The sequence below is a fragment of the Xyrauchen texanus genome, chromosome 6 (assembly GCF_025860055.1).
Source record: "Xyrauchen texanus isolate HMW12.3.18 chromosome 6, RBS_HiC_50CHRs, whole genome shotgun sequence".
Lineage (NCBI taxonomy): Eukaryota > Metazoa > Chordata > Actinopteri > Cypriniformes > Catostomidae > Xyrauchen > Xyrauchen texanus.
Genome location: NC_068281.1, coordinates 29,460,331 through 29,479,702, shown reverse-complemented (window position 1 = coordinate 29,479,702; position 19,372 = coordinate 29,460,331). Strand labels below are relative to the sequence as shown.

Sequence of the window (19,372 nt, the reverse complement as noted above, 5' to 3'; positions counted from 1 at the left end):
CAAGGCAGTACAGTAACTATATACATTAAGTACTCAGAAGTCTTGCCCTTATTTCAAACATAAAATGGAAAATGTATTTATTGTTTCCTGTTTAGTTTTTTTTAAAGATACTCTTTAGAATAATATATCACTCTTATGTTTCAATTACTTTTTTTATTAAGATATTCATCACAATATCAAAAAGTGCATGAAGTGTGTAATTTTTTTGATGCTGCAGTAAAATACTTTCTCCTTTCTCAGCTTAATATGCAGAATCAACAATAAATAAGCAATGTATAGGTTTATTTCTCTGAAAAGTATAAACACTGTGGCTCTTTCACTATCAAAACATTGCTTTGTTTGTTCAAGAATCCAGACAAGTTCTACAAAGTAAGATTGGCTCAACCAATTGCAGTCAATTAGGGATGGGACTATCAGTTTTATTGACCAATGGAAGACAGAGGGAGTTTTTGGGGAAACTGTTTAAAAGCAATCATTGCAATTATTTTTGGTGACACTAGTGGTACAGAAATTTAGCTTTAACAATCGGTAATTAAAAAAACCCATATTGCTCGACCTCTAATATGCATATTGGGCTGGGCATCCCTCTCGATGTCTTTGGGAGTTAAAGCCCTGGGGGCTTATATCTAGTCTGATTTCAGGGCAAGCCACAACAGTAAAGATTCTCCTTCAACTTCTCACTGCAGAAGAAATATTATTATTATTATTACTATTATTAATAAACGAATAGTTTGAAATGCAAAATGAGTGTATTATCTGACCTACAGAAAAAGCTTGCAAGTATGCATCTAAGACTGAGCTGATGATCTGCCTTTCCTCTGCTGCAGGCATAAATGCACAAAGAAAAAAAAAGTCCAAATCTACATCTGTCCCAATTAATGTGTTACAGTCTGTAAAGACATACCAAGAAAGCGAAATGTCCTTCGGACCAGAGGGTTGAGGTAACAACAGTCCCCCATCACAATGATCTTCTCCCTGTTGTCTAGATCCTCAGAGACATACTGCAGCAAGAACAGCACAGACTCTGTCACTGTGATCTGAAGACAAAACAGCACCAAAAGTCAAACAAGAAACTTTTTGTGTTAATGAAATAGTTTACGAAAATTATGACAGCATTTACTCATCCTCAAATCTTTTGAGGTCAAACATTGACTTTGTGTGTGGAACAGTTGCTACTTCTCTCATGAATGCACCAAAGGGAGCTAAGGCACATGTCAAGATTTTCAGTCATAATACAACACTACTGTATCGTATAGCTTCAGGGGGCTAATGCACATTATGGACCACTTTTATGGTGCTTTTTAGTCATTTTGGAGCTTGGCAGCCCCAGTCCTCATTCACTTTCATTAGATGTAAAAATTGGCCAGAATTATTCTAAAAATGTCACCTTTGTGTTCCATGGATCAAAGAAAATGAAACACGAGTTGATAATGAAAAGAAAATCTGTTTAATATATTTGGAAAATTTTCCCTAGCGGACACTAGAGGTCACTAGGATGTTTAAGACTCTTAGTTTGAAGTTTGTTTTTTGTTGTGACTCTTTTCGCTTTGTTCCCTTTGATTCATGTCAGCTGTGTCTTTTTACCCTTGTTAGTTTTTGTGTATATAAAGCCCTTATGTTTTCTCTGTCATTTGTCTTGCATTATTTTATGTCTTTTTAGTTTGCCTAGCTCAGCTCTCGTTCGTTTTGACTTTATGGATGGCTTTTGGTTTCATTTCCTTAATAAACATGCTGCATTTGGGATCTAAACTCCTACTCGCCAGACCCTCAACATTACAGGGTGAACTTTTACTTTAATGTTAAGGTTAGGTTGAATATTATCTCTCCTCCACCAGTTATCTTTGCTTTGATCTTTGCAAAGTGTGACCTAGGATAAAGCTCAAATCAAATTGTATGGGCTTTGAGACTATATCAAGAAACAGGCAGTTTTTTTTTCAGTTATTTGCAACATGGGAACAAGCATACATTCTATTTCATGAACACAATGGAAATTATTAGAAGTCTGATTTTGTGCAGGTCAGCTTCCAACTCCCAGCAAGGTCCTGAAATTGATTTTGGAGTACTATGCCAACTGGCTGGGGCAGCAGGGTCAAATGATGTACAAGAAAGAAAGAAAAAACACTCGTAATTAGTGCTGGATGTGTTTCAAAGAATAAGCTGTAGAAGGCTATGAAGGGGTTTGTGACAACTTGTATTGTGTTCATGTAGGCAAGAATATATGTTATTTACAGAATTCATCTAAATCTCTATCTCATATCTGGAGTTAAAAAAAAAAAACTTGAGAAAAAAAACTTATTCTAATGGTTTAGGAGTTGGCCTGCTCACACAAAGGCTGTGGTTCAATTCCATTTATGGGCAAACCAGGAACTGTGGTATTCCTGGGATCCCAGTAACTGCTCTTTCACTCTTTCCCTTGAAGAAGACATTACTTCTTTGCAACTAAATAATTTCTAATAACTTAGGATAAAGAATGTGTGCCACGTATTTCCAAACTTATTGGTTCACACACACCACATTTAGATTCATTAGAATGCTGAATCTCCAGGTATTATAGTCTTCCCTGAGTGCACATAAAAGGAATAGTTCACACACAAACAAATCTCATAATTTAATCACCCTCATACCATTCCAGATGTGTATGACTTTCATCTTCTGAACACAAATGATGATTTTTAGAAGAATATCTCATCTCTGTAGGTACATACAGTGTAAGTGAATGGGTGCCAAAATTTTGAAGCTCCAAAATCCACATAAGGGCAACTTAAAAGTATCCAGCCAACTTCAGTGGTTAAATCAATGTCTTCTGAAGCGATATAATGTGTGGGTGAGAAACAGGTCAATATTAAGTCCTTTTTTCCTATAAATTCTACTCCCTGCTCAGTCAATCTCCACATCAGTTTCATTTTCCAATTGTTCTTCTGTTCCCTTTACAAAAAGCTTCACTATGATGCTGCGCTGAAGAGCGCTTTGGGAACGCGTCTCAGTTGTGACCAGCTGTGAATATGTATGCAACACGTCAATGAACATTGACTGAAATTTATAGCCTCTGCCGATGTAATCATTGGACGCACCTGGCGTAGTGGCTATAAATAGATGTGTCACCGGTGCATCATCAGATTTTTCGTCTTCAGAGCCATTCTGTGCTGTGTGCTATCATGAGCCTGTCAAACTTTCTTTCCTCTGTTAGGAGTTAGATTCTGTTAGGCAGTGCACAGTGAACCTTTTCTCTTTTCTCTTTCTTGCTTTCAAAATGAAACAAAGGAAAAAAAAAAAGACCAAAAAAATATATATAAATATGACAGAAAGTCAAGACAAACGATGCTCTATATCTGAGAGGGACACGCATCAGTTTTGTTTTGTTTGTCTGGGGGAAGAACATGCTGCTCTCGCGTTGGGGCGGGGCGGGTGCACGCATTGCGATCTGCTTTCGGGCAAAATGCTTCGCGCTCGCCTCGCTTACTTCTGGGAGTCAGCGCCCACTCTTTCATTTTTATCTGGCTGAGGAGCAAGAGACGGGTCCGTCCCTATCACTCGCTCTCTCCCCAGATCCAGCTGATCCTTCTCGTAAGCTTGAAGCGCGCCTCGGCGCCTCTTTATTTCACGTGGGGGGCGCTGAACCTCTGTACATTCCGCGCATAATGATAAAGCGGCTGAGAAATTACTCGAGGTGGTTACTCGGGCTGTTGCCAGACTACAGCTAGACTGGCCACCCGAACGCCCCCCAAAACGCTCCAAACTATAAGACAGATTTCAGTCTGGTGGCTAAAAAATAAATATATATATAATAATAAAAAAATAAAAAAGGAGGAAGGGAAGGCTATATTAGTCCCTTCCTTTCTTTGATGACCTCCAAGACTAATCTTTTACTTCCTGTGTCTACGTGCCCTTGATGTTGATATATTCGACTATCATGGGTGCTGAGACACGGGGGTATTCAGTGATCCCGCCGGTCGAAGAGACGCTTGCGGGTATCTCTCGCCGGGTTCGGCATCGTCATTTAAAAAGCCCTCCCTCCCCACAAAGCCTTGCAGGATGACCTCCACTTTAGTGGGTAGGGCTTATCAAGCAGCAGGTCAGGCTGGTGCTGCTCTGCACACAATGGCTGTATTACAGGCTTACCAGGCTGACCTGCTGGAAGACCTGAGTGTGGGTGCTGCGCTCGACGAGCAAGCTTTTTCTGAGCTTCGTCGAGCCACAGAGCTTTCTCTCTGCACGACCAAGCAAACAGCCCATGCTATTGGCCGGTCTATGTCTGCCTTGGTCAGCGCGGAGAGGCACATTTGGCTCAACCTTTCGGGTATCAAGGACAAGGATAACGTTTTCCTCCTTGATGCCCTGGTTTCGCCTACTGGCCTATTCGGAGACGCCATGAGCACGGTTATCTCCAGGTTCCAAGAGGCGAAAAGCCACAAGGAGGCCTTCTGGCAGTTTCTCCCTCGCCGCACTCAGGGGGCGGGTCCATCGGCCACCCAGACCTGCCTCAGTCCTGTTAGTAGGGAGGCTCAAAAACAAAGTGTGGCGAGTCATGCTCCTCCTCCCAGGGATTGGAGACAGTCTCGTCGCCCTCAGCAGCCCCTAAGCAAGACCTCAGGACCCTAATTTCTAAAAGAAGAAAACCCTGACGGTCTTGCGCCTAGTCTTGTGGGGGGGCGCGTGCTCCACTTCGCCCCTCCCGGTACCCCCGTGAAGCCTCTCCATTCCCGCCGCCTTTGGTGTTTCGGGTGGTAGAGGCTCCCATCAAAAAGTTGGGTGTCTCGCTGCTCCCTGCATTTATCCAGGACACGGAACACTCGACACCCCCTCAACAGGAAGTGTTAAAAGAATTATAACCATCTCAGGGAACCTGGCAGCGTAGAAACTTCTGCCAGATATTTTCGTGGGTCCTAAGAACAGTAGAAAAGGGCTATAGAATTTAATTCACTTGCCGCCTTCCGTGTTTCAACAGCGTGGTTCCCACTACCATAAACCGGATCAGTTATGTCTACTGTGGGGAAAACTGCAAAATCTCCTGGTTAAAGGGGCCATAGAACGTGTTCCCCTTCCAGAGAGAGAGTCAGGTTATTACACCGAATACTTCCTAGTTCCCATGGAGGTTGAGGGGTTGCGTCTGGGCTTAGATCAAAAAGCTTGAACTGCCCATTCTGGGTGTTCAAGTCCAAGATGCTGCCTATCAAGACGATCGTGTCATAAACCCAACTTCAGGTTTGGCTGGTCACCATCGATCTCATGATGCACTTCTTCTCTTAGTAGTTCTGCCACAACACAGGAAGTTCCTGAGGTTCGCTTTTGGTGGCGAAGCCTTCCAGTATCGGGTTCTTCCATTCGGCCTAGCCCTTTTTACCTGCACATTCACAAATGCATGATGCAGCGCTGGCTCCTTTGCGACTCCGGGGCATCCACATTCTGAATTACATAGACGACTGGCTGATCTAGCGCAGCTCCAGGAACTGGCAGTTCAGCACAGGGATATCGTCTTAGCTCATCTAGTTTCTCTGGGGTTGAGGCTCAACGCCAAGAAAAGCATCCTCTCTCCCACTCAGAACAGTCTTTCGGGGGACTGTATGGAGTTCAATCACAATGCGGGCACATCTGTCTCCCGCTAGAATCGAGTCCACTAAGAATACCCTGAACGAAGTCAGGCTAAGTCAAGGTTGTACTAGGTCTCAGGGCGTCTGCGTCCATGGTGATCCCTCTGGATCTTCTGCTCATGAGACCGTTTTTGTTGTGGCTCAAAGCCAGGGGGGTTTCTTCCAAGGGCCAAATCCCCAAGGCTAATAAGGGTTACGCGTAGCGGGCTTCATTCCCTTTCTATGTGGTTCAGACCCCGGTTTCTTACCTTGGGTCCCACTCTAGGTGCGTCTCGTTGTCGCAGGCTGCTAACGATAGATGCCTCCCTGATGGGCTGGGTAGCGGCCTTAAGTGGTCGTCCAGCTTAAAGGGAATAGGAGGGTCGTCAGCTAGGTTGTCACAGTAACTGTCTCGAGTTGATGGCTGTATTTCTGGCCCTGAAATACTTCCTCCTGAGGCTACCATGTTTTGGTGCGGGTGGGCAATACAGCGGTAGTCTCTTACATAAACCATCAGGGAGATCCACGTTCATGTCAGCTGAATTTCTGGCACGTCGGATTCTCCTTTGGGCCCAGGGCAGCTCCTGTCACTCAGGGCGGTTTATATCCCTGGATGCCCGTATATGCGAGCAGATTTACTGTCCAGACCCCGGGGCTGAACACGGTGGCGCATACATGGCCCAGAATGCGCCTGTATGCGTTTCCCTTTATTAAAATTTAATATTGCAGAACCAGTTAACTGCCAGATCGCTTCAGTTCTGGTCTTTCTGCAGGAAGAACCGTCAGCAGGCTAATGCCCCACCACTCTCAGGATCTATGTGGCCGCCACTTCAGCTTGCCACGCCTTGATGGACAGAGTGCCCTTCAGAGGCTCGGTCTACTCGGTCGCTTCATTCGTGGAGCCATGCGACTGTGGCCTCCTGCTAGGACCATGACCTCTTCATAGGACTTGGCAATAGTCCTTGTGGGTCTGGTTGAGACCTTCTTTGAACCTCTACAGTCAGAGTCTGACAGACTTCTGACTCTCAAGATGGTTTTTCTTATCCCGATTTTCTCTAGAGAGAATTGGGGACCTACATGCTCAGTCTGTTTTGCCAGCCTGTCTAGAGTTTGCCCCAGGAATGACCAAAGCAATTTTGCACCCTCATCCTGACTACCTGCCTAAGGTGCCTTTCGCGACCCTACATCAGGTCACTCTCTAAGCCTTCTGCTCCCCGCCGTTTGCAATGCCGGAGCAGCAAAGGCTTCACAAGAGAAGCCACCCCCAAGCAGACTATGTCGCCTTGGGTGAGGGATGCTTCTGCTCTGACCTTCGTGGCGTGCTGTCAAGCTTCGCCAGTAGGTGTCAGGGCTCACTCTACCAGAGGGCTCTCCTCCTCTAAAGCCTTGGCTAGAGGTCTCCCTCTGCAGCAAGTTTGTGATGCGGCAGGTTGGTCCTCTCCGCACACAGTCATTAGATTTTTATAGTTGGATGTTCTTGCCACTCCGGGCTCTTATGTCCTTGAGTCGACATCTCAAGCTCATGTCTGAGGACTCTCACGCTCTTGTGAGCACACTACACAACCGTAGGGGGTCCGGACAGCCACAGTGCGGCGGCGTGGGTATTCTCGTTCCCAAAGCGCTCATCAGCGCAGCATCATAGTGAAACTTTTTGTAAAGGGAACGTCTCGGGTTACGTATGTAACCCTTGTTCCCTGCGCTTTTCTGCCGCACTGGGATGCCCCGGGACTGCTCTTCAAACGAAATACCTGATGATGCACCGGTGACCCATCTATTTATAGCCACTGCGCCAGGTGCGTCCAATGATTACATCGGCAGAGGCTATAAATTCCAGTCAATGTTCATTGACGTGTTGCATACATACTCACAGCTGGTCACAACTGAGACGTGTTCCCAAAGCGCTCTTCAGCGCAGCATCTCGTTCCGCATTTTTCAGGGAACAAGGGTTACATACGTAACCCGAGACGTTTTTTGTGATTCACAGTCTTAATGCATATCTCCTCCTAGTGAGCAGAGAGGCAATTTTGATAAAAATTACTTAAATATTTATCTATTTCTCACCCACACCTATCATATAGTGTCTGAACACATGGATTTAACCACTGGAGTCTTATAGATTACTTTAATGCTCCCTTTATGTGGATTTTGGAGCTTTAAATTTGAGCCCCCTTTCACTTGCACTGTGAGGACCTACAGAGCTGAGATTTTCTTTTATAAATCCTAATGTTTCTGCATAAGAAAGAAAGTCATACACATCTGGGATGCCAGGAGTGTGAGTAAATCATGAGAGAATTTTCATTTTGGGGTGAACTATCCCTTTAAGGCCTACTGTAGCAGACTTTGACACCTCTATCCAATACCTTTGCCAATATGTAATCACAGGCAGTGACAGGTGAAATTGTGAACCCTTGCAATTAATGTAAAAGCTGCAACAAACTCATGGTTACAACAGTCTAGTGATATATCACTTTGGCATCAATTGTAATATTACAGCATGAATCTCAACTCTGAACTGATTAAATCTGAAGTATATATATTATGATTAAAAAGAAAAACTGCATTAATTAAATGTAGAAACATTCAAGAATTTGAAAGTTAGAAGCATCATTTAAATTGTGTATGTTGCTTTATTCTTCCTCTATGATGTATAACACACACTACCTTATGTCAATTTTGTTTACTTCACTTGCATGAAACATTCTTTTAGATCCTCATCAGGAAACAATGTTCAAGCTTGGAAATTCTGAGATTTATGAATGCCAGTATTCATAATTAACTATAAATCCTTTCATCCTTTCACTGTTACTACAGAAGGATATTTCTTAACAAATGCATTCCGGAACTGTGAACGTAGACTGAAATGAGTCACTGTTCACTTCTAATAGAAATCAAGCCATCCTGGCCTATAAATGTCAAACAGTGCAAGCGTGATGAGTTGAACAGTTTCTCTAACTGTCATTTAGACCGTATAAGAGTTCTTTATTTATATTTTATCTGTATTTATTTTCATATTTCATATGAAGAATGCAAGAAACAGCCCAAAGCAAGCATTCTGTGAATCTGCCTTCTGCCTCAAACTCCAGATGGTACAGAGTCAAGAGGCCCCCTTTTAATCAGATGGTTAAACACACATCTACATATGAAATAAAATCATTGCGTTTTGATTTCTAAAACACACTTGTTATGTTCACAATAAATGTAAGCGCAGATTACATTCGGGGAGACTAGCAGCTGTACATCATCGAACCATTAGCTGGCTGATTCCTATCCAATCACATATAAGCCATTGCTTTATAAGTCTGCTCACAATCGATCACATTGCTGTTTCAGTGTGCTAACACGGCAACTTCCACCACCCCACCACCACCAGTTGAGTCCCGTCCTGTACGGGGGTAGGCTCCTCGCCCCTGCCTCCTATCTCCGGCAGGATATGACGGTTCCGAATACAATTTCTTCAGACCACCAGACAGGGCCTACACCAAAGAGAGACATTACTTTTCTGTTTTATATTCATCAGATAAATGTCATTTAAAATTTCACTCAAGTCTGCGAGTTTTCCTGATAGAACTACTTATTAACAAGCATGACTCCCAAATTGTCAAATTGTCTGTTCATGCAACAGTTTACTGAAGTCAAGCATCTTTTCTATTCTCGTGATAACCATTACTAATTTCTGTAACCACAGAGACAGTGACTCATGTAAATATTAAAGATGGTGACTTCCATAACACCAGAAAGTCTAACCACAATTGACACAATGTAATTTAATAGAAAAGTCCAATCGAGTAAGTTAAATCGTCAAATGTTAATTCACCGAAAACAGCTTTGAACACTTTTTTACTTTATAAAATGTGTAGTATACACATATATATACAGTGTATATATATATAAATATTTTGTTTTGTTTGTGTGTGTAATATAGAGCACAGCATTCGTGTTGCACCCAGACTACAACTGGTTCTGAAAACATCGGATGGTACAAAGCTTATTTCTCTGTCTCTGTCAGTTACTTCAGTTATAAAATGTAGTTGTCACTCTCGATCAGAACCAAACTGTGAGTGAACATAGCTACATTTAGCACTCTAACACCATGTCTTATAACCAGATGCGGCATGACACCGCTACACACAATTTTTTTTTTATGTTTATCAGAGTTTTTGTCCTAATCAGAGTGACAGGACATTCTGTTGTTCGCTTGGTTTCTGTTTCTGCTGTGTCGGACCGAGTGTCCCTTTATAGACCATTCCGTGATAGTGGCCACTTTTAACACATACCTATTCAGAATGCAGGTTTGGGGAGTAACGGAATACATGTAACGGGATTATGTATTTCAAATACAAAATATAAGTAACTGTATTTCACTACAGTTACAGTTTAAATCATTGGTAATTAGAATACAATTACATTCAAAAAGTAATTTGATTACTGAAGAGATTACTTTGCATTTTATTGTCATTTGTTTCATTTAATATTTAGTTGTTTCAGATGGAAAGCATTTATCCGTATAAATGATGCGATCCCAAGTGCATCCGGACAGCGGTGAAACTCTTTCTTATGATGTGTTACATTCATACGAGCAGACAGAGAAGTACGTTTAAAGTAAGTTTGGAGTAGAAGAAATAGAAATATCCCTTATGTCAAAATGGTCAGCTTTACGTTAAGCTAAAATGCAATTTCTAGCTGTTTTACATGCATGTTACCATGCACAATCACATTTTTTTAACAAGAAAATTCATGTTAGATCATCATTTATTTTTTTCTAGTACGACCTTTGATATTAGGGCAAAAATCATATTCTTGATGATAATTTTTGTATTGTTTTCCTGTAAAAACAAGATCAGTTTGATTTATCTTGTTTTAGAAACAACACTGCATAAGATATTTAAGTTTTTTAGAGAATGTATTTTTAACATGTGTATTTTGTGTTACTGTACTGGCAGAGTTTTTAAAGTCAAAACAAGTGAAAAAATCTACCAGTGCTGAAGAAGTAATTCAGAGTATTTAGAATATGTTACTGACCTTGAGTAATCTAATGGAATATGTTACATAATCTAATGGAATATGTTACAAATTACATTTTACAGCATGTATTCTGTAATCTGAAGTGGAATACATTTAATAAGTAACCCTCCCAACCCCCCCATGGAGGATAGGCATTCCGACTTCTCTCCGATTCCTACGATGAGCTCACCAAAACCGCAACAGGAGTACAGCATAAACATGAACAGTTGAAATGAACAGAATTAGGATCCAGTTCATGGAGTAACTTTATCCGGTGTAAGGCTGTCAAGTTAAATTTGAAATTTGAATATTTATAAAATTTTAAAATGCATTTTTGAATATCAAACCTGTGCATTTTAATATTTTAATATGTGCCACTTTTTCACATAAGATTTGAGAAAATGAATTGTCTCAAAATCCTTTCTGTAGTTTGCAAGTTAATGTAATCCTGTACTGAGGATAGTGTAAACAAGTTTTGCTGACTGTCCCTAAGGAGGGCTCGTGGCTCGAGACCTGACCCGAGCTTGAATACACCCCAGGACTTGTAGATTTAATAATGAAAGGATGGAGGAGATGTGTGGTTGGACGGATGCCAGAAGAAATTAATGCTACAGTTGATTATTTATGCTTACTCTAGTGATGATATTGGTTGGATTAAACGAACATGCTCCTCCTGAACTTTGTTATGAAACTCCATTTCAGTGGTTCGCAAGTTAATGTAATCCTGTAGTGAGAATAGTGTAAATGAGTTTGGCTCACTGTCCCTGGAGGAGGGACTTTTCTGGTTTGATCTGTTTTGCTCTGTTTAATGTGGTATCTGATGGTGGGATGAATGCTGGAATGGAATTTTGCTGTGGTGGTGAATTCAGAGCAGTGCAGGAGACCAAAAAAAAGCCAGAATGAACATGGCATTGAGGGTTATTTGTGGTGTTTTCTGAAATGTAACCCGGCATAAAGACTTTTGGATTGATTGAGATGTGAGATGAAGGATGAGACGAAAAGTAGAGAGACATCTGGAAAGGGAAGTTTGTAGGTTTCGTGAACATTTTTAAAACATTTCCAGGCTGTCCAGTATGTTTGGAGGCTTCGTGGAGAGATGGTTTGGAGAATGGAGTCCAGAGATGCTTTATGGAGGAGTTTGAGTGGGTGGTTTAGTGGAATTTCAGCTATGAACAAAGAGGAACTGGGGTTGGAGTCGAGTTTGCCTCTGGAACCAAGGTTCTGAATCTCTGGAAGAGAAAGTGAGAGAGAGAATCAGCTATCAGATTTTTTTACCCTGGATCGTGCTCTGCCTTAATTATGAATTGGTTGTGAACGGAAATTCATATTAGGCATCTAAGAAAAGGTGTCAATTCTGGACATCGGGTTTTGCTTTTGATAACGCATTGGTTGTTGCAATGGAGTAAAATGATTTTAGCTGTGATTCCAGACCTAGTAGGGAGGCCGCTACCACGATAGGGTAAAGTTCGAACAGGACTGAGGAAGCAGAGTGAGGAGGTAAGTTAATTAGATTGGGGGGGCCAGGTAGACGCAAACCAGCGGTCCTGATAGAATTCTCAGAATCTGATGGACAGGGCTGAGAAAATGAAATCATCATAAAAGAAGGTGAGACCATTCCAGTGGTTGAAAAAATTTTGCCATAGTTGGAAGTCTGCACAGCATAATTTGTCTAGGGTCATGGGTCATTTAGTGAATTGACGGATGAGGCTAATGAAAGGAGATGAGAAATGAAAGGTCGGCCTTGTGGGATTATACGCATGGCAAAATTTAGATGACCAAGGAGGGAGAGGAGATCGCGCTTGGTACGACTTGGATTAGATAGGAAGTTAGAGATTATTGAAATTATCTTATCAATCATTCCTTTAGGAAAGGAAGCTTGAAATTTTGCAGAGTCAAGCTGGATGCCTAGGAATTCGATAGATGTGGATGGACCAGCATTTATTCCTTCTGAGATGGGAATCCCTAATTCGGAAAACATTTTCTGCACAGTGCTTAGGTGGAGAACTGGAGGAAACTTATGTGGCAAGACGGTGAGGAAATCATCAAGCAGGTTTAAAAGGTGTGGTTGTATGACAGTATCCAGCAGATCGCTTCAGAAAGCATCAAGTGAAATATTTTGGGGCTGCTTTTGCATCCAAAAGTAAGGTGAACGGCAAAAACAAAAAATAAAAATTCCAAGGCACTCGAATTGTGTAGAAAAGTTAAAAAGCCTTTATTATATCATGGCTTTTAGAAGTAAAATTGGTGACAGATACAACGTGAACGGCAAATTAGAACTTGACATTCCAGCAGACACTAAAGAGGTGCCAGACATCGGGATGCATGGGCATGATTATAAAAGTGAAAGTTATGTCGACCTTTGCGAACCATACGCCTCTTTGGATGGCTTGGTCGACGTTGTGGTAATGGAGAGAGTATTCATCGATTGATATCAGACTGTTGATGCTCGGGTGTGGTCCGTTATGTGGGGCAGAATGGTCTATAATAAGGTGTATTTTCCCTAAGAATTTTCTGGTGGCCACCCTGATAGGGCTGATGCAAAAGTTCTCAAAGTGGCCTATCGTGAAGCCAAATTTAACTTCCTTACTTAATAGATCGTCGACTACCTTGGGTTCAGCGAGTGCTGATTGTAAGTTATGACAGATGAGATTTGAGGTAGGAGGACTCTCTAGCCCAGGGTTTAAGCCATGTTTTAGCCCAGTCAATGAAAATTGGGAGAAAGATGTATCAGGATAGTTGGGACAGTTATTTGGCTAGGACAGAAATAATGACAGGAGTACTGAGGTACTTTTTGAGATTTAAATTTTTTTAAGCTTTTTGAACAGGGCATATGGAGCAAGCATGAGCACCTCAATAGAAATTGCAGATATGCAGGAAACAGCACTGAGCTTTGGTGCAGCCATAGTAGTTAAAGTTGTAACATGTTTTTTTTTTTACCTGCAGAGTAGCTCACTGTTCTACCTTTGAAATCTTTGAAAGAGAAAGCTCCTTGCAGCGAGAGGGCGTAGTTGTAGGGCAGGACTCGGTTTGGTGTTCGATAGACCCGAAGACAGCACACAAGATGCTCCTGCATCCCAGGAACAACCTGTTTTGTAAATCTAGATCTATTGCTCCCCAGTATTGACACTGATTCCACTGCGCTACTTTCTCAGCACATTTTGCTGAGAAGAGCCTATTGTAAGTTTAAAAATGACATTGAGACTATTGACATAGTCATTGAGCTTGCAGCGTCTATGTGGAAACATTGAGCAAATGATGTTGGTGTAGCATCTGAATGTGATGCAGAATTCAGCGAGAGTGAGCATGCGGGAAGAGCTGGGCGAAGGGGTTTTTAAGTGTAACAGAAAACTCACCGCAGTCTATGGATCGGACTGAAAGAAGAGAAGAGAGAGCTATGTCTGCACCTGCTAGGATTTGAGTGCGATGGTGATTGGCGTCTGGTAGAGGCTCTGTAGCAGAAGCATTTGAATGAATGGCAAAAGGTATGGCTGTTTGAAGTGTAAATTTGGGACAACAGGCTGGAAGAGGAGTGTTAAGAGGGAAATGAAAGTTGGCTTGGTAGTTAGAAGGGGGTATAGCATAGAGGGGAATTGGTCAGGAGCATTAGTCTCCTGCGAAGGCAGCCTCACATGGGATTCCACTCCAGAAGCCCCTGAATAGGGAGGGATCGAAGAAGGAACATTGGTAAAAGGAGCAGGTTGCACAGAATGAGCAGATATACTTGGAGGAGCTGTCATAGCAGAGGCTGGTATGTGCAGGATGATCTGATTGGTATTGGTTGGTAAGTTTGCTGAAAGCTCTGCTATTGAGCGAGGATTTGCGTTGGGAGTTTGGAGAGGGAGAGAGGAGGGAGGACAGAGCTCGGTGGGGGCAGGGATAGTAACACGTGCTCTGCGACTGGAGAGTCTTTGCAGGTGCCTCACTTCTGTGTTTACATCAGGAGAAATATTATTTACACTGGTGCTGGTTAGTTGAGACGGAAGGATTGTGAATGTGAATTTTTGGCTTGAAGCAGCTGATTTGGAGCACTTGGGTTGCTTAGGGTGGTTAGCGGAGAGTAGGTTTTGACGGTGTGAGTGAATCACCGCGTTTTCCTGGAACGTTCAGATCGTAAAACTGTGTTTTGTTTGAACAGCGAAAGAACAATATGTCTCGGCTGCTAAAGCGTGTCGCAAGCCATTAACAGTCAACTTGGAAATGTTGGGAATAGCTGGGTAATCAGATACGTTGGAGGCGGCAGATGTTTGAGAAGATCTTGAGGGAGGAGGAGAAGATTTGTTCCTGCGGCAGCGCCGGGGGGTGGATGATTCCAAGCCCATAGCTTGGCCACCCCAATTTGCATTCCGAGGTTTAGAAACGGTGTTGGGGGAAAGAGAGATGATCCCGGACTCATCAAGCTGTTGTGGAGAGTCAGGGACATTAAAGACTTCCTCATTGGAGGTGAAGAGTTTGAGTTTGAGAGACATCTTTGTGTTAGGGTGGGGCCGAATGCCGGAAGAATCGTCGCTGCCATGGAGGTAAGCAGCTGTTTATATATGCTCCTCTCGAAATTTATTATGCAACTCTTGTCAAAAGAAACTATAATTTTATGCAATAGATTTTAAAAATGGAATGCATTTTTTATAGGTTTGTTCTTTGCAATAATACAATATGACACGGAGCTGTTTGGTTTATGTATTTGTTTGGCCCTCTTGTGAATTTAGGAGACAACATCGATTTTGAAATCTGGTGATCACTGCTGCCCTGTAGTTTTCCCCCTAACTGAAAAAATTCCTTTAATATTTGAATATAATTTGGATATAATTAACATTTTGGTAATATTTAAGATACATTTTCTGAAGAAGACAGCACTACTTTGGGGATTACCGTAGAAAGCAACTTTGCAACTTTGTATTATAGCACTTCTCTTATTACTGTCTCCTTAAGATGAATCACTTCTGAGATCTCCACAGAGTTGTGCAGCCAGTGCGAATTCAGTGTGGACAGACAGACAGTTTGTCGCTGGAATCTTCTCCGGTCGCATCTTTTTAGAACAAAGTATAAAAACAGAACTGACAAATGTATTCTGCTGATGTGTTAATGTAAATGTGAACCGATTTGTTGTTTTAGTAATTCAGCAATCGAAGGCAGTTCAAGATTTTGAAAATATGATTTAAACTGTATTATATATAAACAAATATGATCAAATTAGCTTTCTTGTTATATGTGGGCAATGACTTGGGGAGAGTAATGTGTTTCAGATTGATTGAGTAAATCCACTAGAATTCTTATGAGGGATGAGAGCAGCTCTGATGTGCTCTCCTAGTGCTCTTTAATTGATACTCGGAGCTGCCAATATCTTACTCATCATAAATTCTCTCTCAATATACAGTCTGGGTAGAAGGCAATAAGTCTAGAGCCAACAAGTGAGCTTCTCAGCATTCAGTTTGGCCAACTCAGCGGGCATACACCAATGCACCTTAAAGATGCAAGCTTTTCCACTTGGAACTTCACAAGAAAACTTAACATGCCTTGACTGATTTGTGTTTTGATTTTGTATTGTTTTTATAAAATTGATGTGTTAACGTGCCTTAAAAATATATTAAATAAATAAAGGAATTCCCTAGGACCACAAAACAAATACAGAAAATCTTTATATTAATGTACCAAATAAACAGCCCTTCAACACTTCTACTCACCACAAGTGCGGGGACCCCTGAGACCACCGCGTACAGGACAGCTGGTGGGATCGCACTGGACTCCTCAGGTCCAAGATAGGGCTTAGTGTAGGCATTATCATGGCAGAAAAAGCCTTGGACGTGCACATTAAACGTATCGGTGTACTCAAAGTAATATGCCAGCATAACAGTCCCTGCCATGATCACCAACTGAAAGTAAAGCATTGTTGTTCAGGGTCAAATTAGATAAAAGCATGAAGAAGAAAAAAATCCTGTGAAAAAGTAAAGGGTCCTCGGTCGGCTCCTACGACAACACTGGCATGATTTCCTGTTATTCCACGGTCACCCCACATACAATCCGTTAAATAGAGTGCGTGAGCACATAGTGAGAGCGCGCAGATACTCTGTGGTCTATTTGATAATGAACTGAGTTGGAGGTCGTACAAACGCGCTGTAGGCGTGCCTCAATTTTATAAATGATGGGATGCCTGCAAAGAATTGTGCAGTTAAATAGTTTTATATTAAGCGTGTTTAAATGCATTATAAAAGATCGAATTATTTATGCTCCTTTATAAGACCAAATCCTTTGTATACTTTTGTTTGACTTCGTGTCTCAACCTGCTGCAAATTCAGCATGTGGACTAAATACTTTCAAACAAGTTTATCTTCATCAAGTCCGTTCAAAATGTCAAATTTTACAAGACCAACTTACAGTTGTCAATTCTACTTTGTTGTAAAATTAAAATGCACATTTTATTTGTCCTCGTCCGGCAATGTCATTTGCATCTAGAAAGACTGAAAATGTATAAAAGTAAATAGCTTCAATGTGTTTTGACAAAGGTTTATGAGGCAGAAACGGTGCGTTGCTGCTGCCCTCTTGTGAGTGTATGGCGCAGCAACTGAGTAGCCTGGACGATCCTTGCAGCATTTCACCAATTGTATTAGGTGTTGAACAAAATTGTGATGTGTTACTTTTTGAAAAGTAAAGTCAATTTTGAATAGAAACAGAAATCTACATATTAAATAAAATACTACATATTAAAAATAAATCTGAATGTTAAATGTAGCAAACTCTTAAAGGAATAGTTCACCCAAAAATGTGTTAGGGCTATCTCATCATTTACTCATATTCACTTTTTTTCTTCTGCTGAACACAAAGATCTTTAGAAGAATATCTCAGCTTTGTTGGTCCTCACAGTGCAAGTGAATGGGTACGAACATTTTGAAGCTCCAAAAGCACATAAAGCCAGCATAAAAGTAATCCACGCGACTCCTGTGGTTAAATCTGTGTCTTCAGAAGCGTCCTATTATACTATCAATCTCCAATTTCACTTTAACATTCTTCTTTTGTTTGTGCCGATTTGTATTTTTGGTTCATATCACCACCTACTGTGATGGGAGCAGAAAAAGCTACTATTCAGACCAACTCGTATTACACAAAGTCCCTTTCCAGGCAAGTTATTCCACTCGGCAGCCATCTTTAGAATGCTCCCAGCAGCTATTTTCTTTGTAAACAAGCGGAATTACCTTCACATTTTCCTTTATTCATTTAGTAGACATTTTTATCCAAAGCAACTTACAAATGAGCAATATAACAGAAGTGATTCATCATAAGGAGGTAGTAATAAGAGAAGTGCTATACTACAAAGTTGCAAATTGCTTAGAGAAGCACAAGTAGAGATGAAGGTGCGAGACAATGGTGAAAGAATATTTTTTTTATGAAAAAGAAAGAAGACAGTTAGAGTATTTGTGGAATTGGTGCAATTACTTGCAAAGGAGTTGTGTCTAGATGTTTCTTGAAGGTGGCTAGAGAATCAGCTGCTAGGGTGTTGGTTTGGCAGGTTGTTCCAAAAGCGAGAAACAGTTGAAGTGAAGTTGATTTTATGCCTCTGTTGCATCACAAGGCTGTGCTCACTCGTTATTCATAAGCTTCTGGAGTACACTTAAACTTGAAGTATTGATTAGATGGGGTGTGCAAAGCCCGTGGTTGTTCTGTAAGCAAGCATCAATGCTTTGAACTTGATGTGAGCAACCATTGGCCACCAGTGCGGTTTGATGAAGAGAGGCATGATGTGTGCTCTCTTGGACTCATTGTGTACCAATCATGCTGCTGCATTCTTGATCAATTGCAGAGGTTTGACTTTGCAGGTCCTTCAAGAAGAGCATTGCATTAGTCCAATCAAGATATTACAAGAGCCTGGACAAGGAGTTGCGTAGCATGTTCAGATATGAAGGGAATGTTATACAGAGCAAATATGCATAAATGGTGTGTTCTTGCGATGTGGTTTGTGAAGTTCAACTAATCGTCAAACAGAACCCCAAGATTTCGAGCTGTCCTGGATGTTGTAATTGTTGACAAGTCTAGTTGAATGTTAAAGTTATGATGAACTGCTGGACTTGCTGGAATAATGAGAAGCTCAGCATTTGCTGTGTTGAGTTGGAGTTCTTCTTCCATCCAACACAAAATGTCTGCCTGGCAGGCTGAGATCTGTGCAGCTACCATAGGATCGTCAGGCTGGAATGAGAGGTAGAGTTGTGTGTGTCATCGGTATAGCAATGATAGGAAAAGCCATGTGCCTACCGATCCCATTGATAAAAGTATAAATTTACAGCTCCTATCTATTTGAATGGGGAAACATTAAAATCTCCAAAATGGTTGGTAAAGATTGCAATCAAAGAACATTTTTAAATCAGCAATATTGTGCTTCTTTAGCTCAGATAATGCAAAAAAAACAAAATCAATTTTCTATTTATCAGGCTGGTACAGCTAATGCACATGCACGTTCTAGAGTTGACATCATTGTAAATCTGCCCCTTTAGAGAGGACAGTGAGCGAAATAACATATGGATGTGAGCAATATAATCATACAGACAATTAATAATACTATTTCTTCTGCTTTAAAGCTTACTAATAATACTGATAAATTATTAAATCCACTCAAAATATAAACTTATTATTATCCACCACATAAATTCATAAAACTAATTGTGATAACTGTTACATCACTGAGTACAAGTCATATGGCATTGTCATGAAATATCCACTAGATGGTGTATGAGCCCACTGAAACAAAATAGTTTCAAGAAACTGGATTCATGTTGGATTGCCATTATTTCTGTTCATTGATTGTCACTCTGAGTGAGTGT

General features: G+C 41.3%; 1 protein-coding gene across 1 annotated transcript in view; it reads right to left on the bottom strand.

Annotated features, from left to right (window-relative positions):
• The window catches only part of LOC127644682 (phospholipid phosphatase-related protein type 5-like), a 39,862-nt gene extending 21,112 nt beyond the window's left edge, over nt 1-18,750 (bottom strand). The window contains exons 1-3 of the mRNA XM_052127994.1: nt 18,729-18,750; nt 16,247-16,455; nt 905-1,037 (exon numbers count right to left, since the gene is read on the bottom strand). Coding sequence (XP_051983954.1) covers nt 905-1,037; nt 16,247-16,450 — 337 coding nt within the window. The 5' untranslated portion in view covers nt 16,451-16,455; nt 18,729-18,750. The remainder of the gene's footprint in view (nt 1-904; nt 1,038-16,246; nt 16,456-18,728) is intronic.
• Nucleotides 18,751-19,372: the final 622 nt, after the last annotated feature.